General features: G+C 61.8%; 1 protein-coding gene across 1 annotated transcript in view; it reads right to left on the reverse strand.

Annotated features, from left to right (window-relative positions):
- Window positions 1-631: 631 nt before the first annotated feature.
- GAS8 (growth arrest-specific 8) overlaps window positions 632-2,672 on the reverse strand; it is a 7,154-nt gene continuing 5,113 nt past the window's right edge. Inside the window, exons 8-10 of the mRNA XM_010020038.1 lie at window positions 2,318-2,527; window positions 1,104-1,169; window positions 632-769 (exon numbers count right to left, since the gene is read on the reverse strand). Coding sequence (XP_010018340.1) covers window positions 632-769; window positions 1,104-1,169; window positions 2,318-2,527 — 414 coding nt within the window. The remainder of the gene's footprint in view (window positions 770-1,103; window positions 1,170-2,317; window positions 2,528-2,672) is intronic.

The raw sequence follows: 2,672 nt of genomic DNA on the forward strand, positions 1-2,672 counted from the left end.
GCCTCCCCTTCAGGTGCACGGATGAGGATGGGCGCTGCGAGCCCCTCCTGGCTCCAGGGCAGGCCAAGGCTGGCACCTACAAGTTGCGCTTTGAGACGGCGGCGTACTGGCAGCGCCTGGGGCACGAGAGCTTCTACCCCTTCGTCGAGGTACAGAGTGGAGGGAGCAGGGGACAGGGGTCCACATTCTGTGGCCAGGCTTGTGGGAGCATCACACATGCTCCAAGCATCCCAGCTGAGCCCTGGCATGCGGATACTAGCCCCTGCGTCCTCACTCTCGCCCCCAGGTTGTCTTCACCATCACAGACCCAGCCAAGAAGCTTCACATCCCACTGCTGATCAGCCCCTACTCCTACACAACGTACCGGGGCAGTTAGGGGACAGCCACAGCCTTCTGCCCTCAGGACACAGGTCAGTGGGAGGGAATTACACCACCAACACCATTAAAGGCTTCAAACGGCACCATCTGTCTCCAGAAAAAGTTGTTTTCCTGAATTCTGGAGGGGGAGAGGAGGGGAGCCCCAGGGGCAGCACAGCCAGCGGGTCCAGCACAGGAAATAGGGGAGCTTGGGGGGGCATCCCTGCTCCCCTCTCCAGCCTGGCTCTGGTAGGTCCTTCAGTGCAGGCTGGCATCAGGTAGGCACAGCAACAAGTCCTGCAGGGCCCTGCCCAAGCATGGGATTTTCTAGGGGCTTGAAGCCCAGATTGTCCAGGGGGATCCCAAAGGCTGTCAGCTTTGCCTCGAATGTCTGCAGCATGTCATTGTGTGCCTGCAAGAGAAGCATCCCCATGGTCAGCCCGTAGCCCAGCTCCAGGACAGCCTCTCTCTGCCTGGGCATGGGTTCCCTGTGCCCCCCTGCACAAGGAGGGACCCCAACATGCCTTCCTGTGCCAGGCAAAGAGCAGCCTGAGCTGGGTCCTTGTCTGCCCAGGGCATGAAGCCACGTGGCTGGCCTATTATGCATTCTCTCCCCTCCGCTCTGGGCAAGGCCAGGAGGAGAACGACCCATTTCCACACACAACCCCCCCCCAAGCTGCAGACATCATCCAACAGCCCCCAACCCGGAGCCAGGGTGATGGGGCAGCCCCATCTCCTTCCCTCACCTTGCAGACTCGGGCCAGCTGGAGCTGAAGGTCCTTGATGGTGGTGTTCTTGGAGTTGAGCACATCCTGCAAAGGGAGAGGGTGCGTTGGGCAGCAGCTGCCCAGCCCCAGTGGCATGGCTGAGCTGGCACCAGGGCCTGGCTCAAGCAGAGATGCACACAAAAGGGCCTGGCAGGCAGCCACCAGACTGTGCCCTCCGAGCCAGCACTGCCAGGGACAGACAGCACCGAGGGACAGGGACCTCCCGCCCCAACACCACAAGTGCCAGCACAGTCCTGCTGTCATCTCTGCCCCTCTGCAAGGGGGACACAACGGCAGCACCTGCTCCGGCATCACCGCCTTGCCATTGCGGCACCAGGGGGATTACAGGGAGAGAGGCTCCCTGAGAAGATGCTGGAAGCAGCTGAGCAAAAGAATTCCAGGACCCCAGCAGCTGCGGGATTGCTTCCCAGGAATGTGTTTTCCTTCCTGCTGCTGTGGCACCTGCTAGTAGGCAACACACCCATTCTATGGCCCCAGAGCCTTGGCTGCTGCTGTGCCCACCCCCAGGGCACCCTTGGCAAGAGGGTGAACACAAGCATCACTGCTGCACACCACAGAAAGGACTTGTAAGGGGACAGGGTGGTGTGGGTTGAGCAGGAGGGTACCAGGACGGTGGCCAAGCCGAGTGTACAGCCCACATCTCCTGCATCTCTACCCAACCCAAAGCAAGTGCTGCTTCTCCGGTTACGGCTGCGGCAGGCTCCAGGAATGTGGGTCTCCCAGCCTCGACGCCAGGGCTTTCTGCACAGGTATTTTTAGCAGGGTAGACTCTGCAGGGCGCCTGGGAACCCGTCTGCACCGTCTCTGCAGCCAGTGAGGCCAGGCAGGGTCCCCCAGCTGTGACACCCCATGCACAGAGCACCCCGGATCACTGGTGGCCCCGCACACAGCGGCTGCTCGGCAGCACAGTGCTGGTGTGCGCTGCTTGGCCTGGGGCCATTCTCCTCGAAACAGGCCCCACCTGAGGGACAGAGCAGTGCCAAACCCCGACACCCACGTACTCTGCTCTCGAGGGAGAGCTGGAGTGCCCTGCGGCACCGCGTGCAGCCCTGGGAGTGCCAGGAACGAGTGACATGGCAGCTCCAGCCATGCAGGATGGGGGTCTCGCAGGCTCCAAGGTCTGCGTTCACCCCCAAGCAGCCTCTGCCCCCCAGGCCAGCCTTCACAGGTACCTCCAGCTTGTGCGAGACCAAGGTGAGGGCACCCTGATCGAGCTTGGAGGCAGCAAAGACCTCGCTGAGCTCCACTTCCTTTTTCTCCAGGATCTCGAGGAGTCCGGCCAGCTTGCGCTCCAGGAGCAGGTTCTTGAACCCTGTCTTCTGCTGCACCTCGTGAATGGCTTTGGTGAACTTCTGGTAGAGCTCATCTCGCTCCGCTTGCACCTGCTCCCCAAAACACAGCCCATCTTCATCTTCTGCTTAGGACCCCTGGGCAGGGGCTTTGCCTGCAATCAGGTCCAGCAGCTCAGCCCTGCTCCAGTGGGAGCCCGACTACTCCCTACGGCACCCATGGCCCCCCGGGGAGGGA

Source organism: Nestor notabilis, unplaced genomic scaffold (assembly GCF_000696875.1).
Source record: "Nestor notabilis isolate BGI_N333 unplaced genomic scaffold, ASM69687v1 scaffold17768, whole genome shotgun sequence".
In the NCBI taxonomy this organism is placed as follows: Eukaryota; Metazoa; Chordata; class Aves; order Psittaciformes; family Psittacidae; genus Nestor; species Nestor notabilis.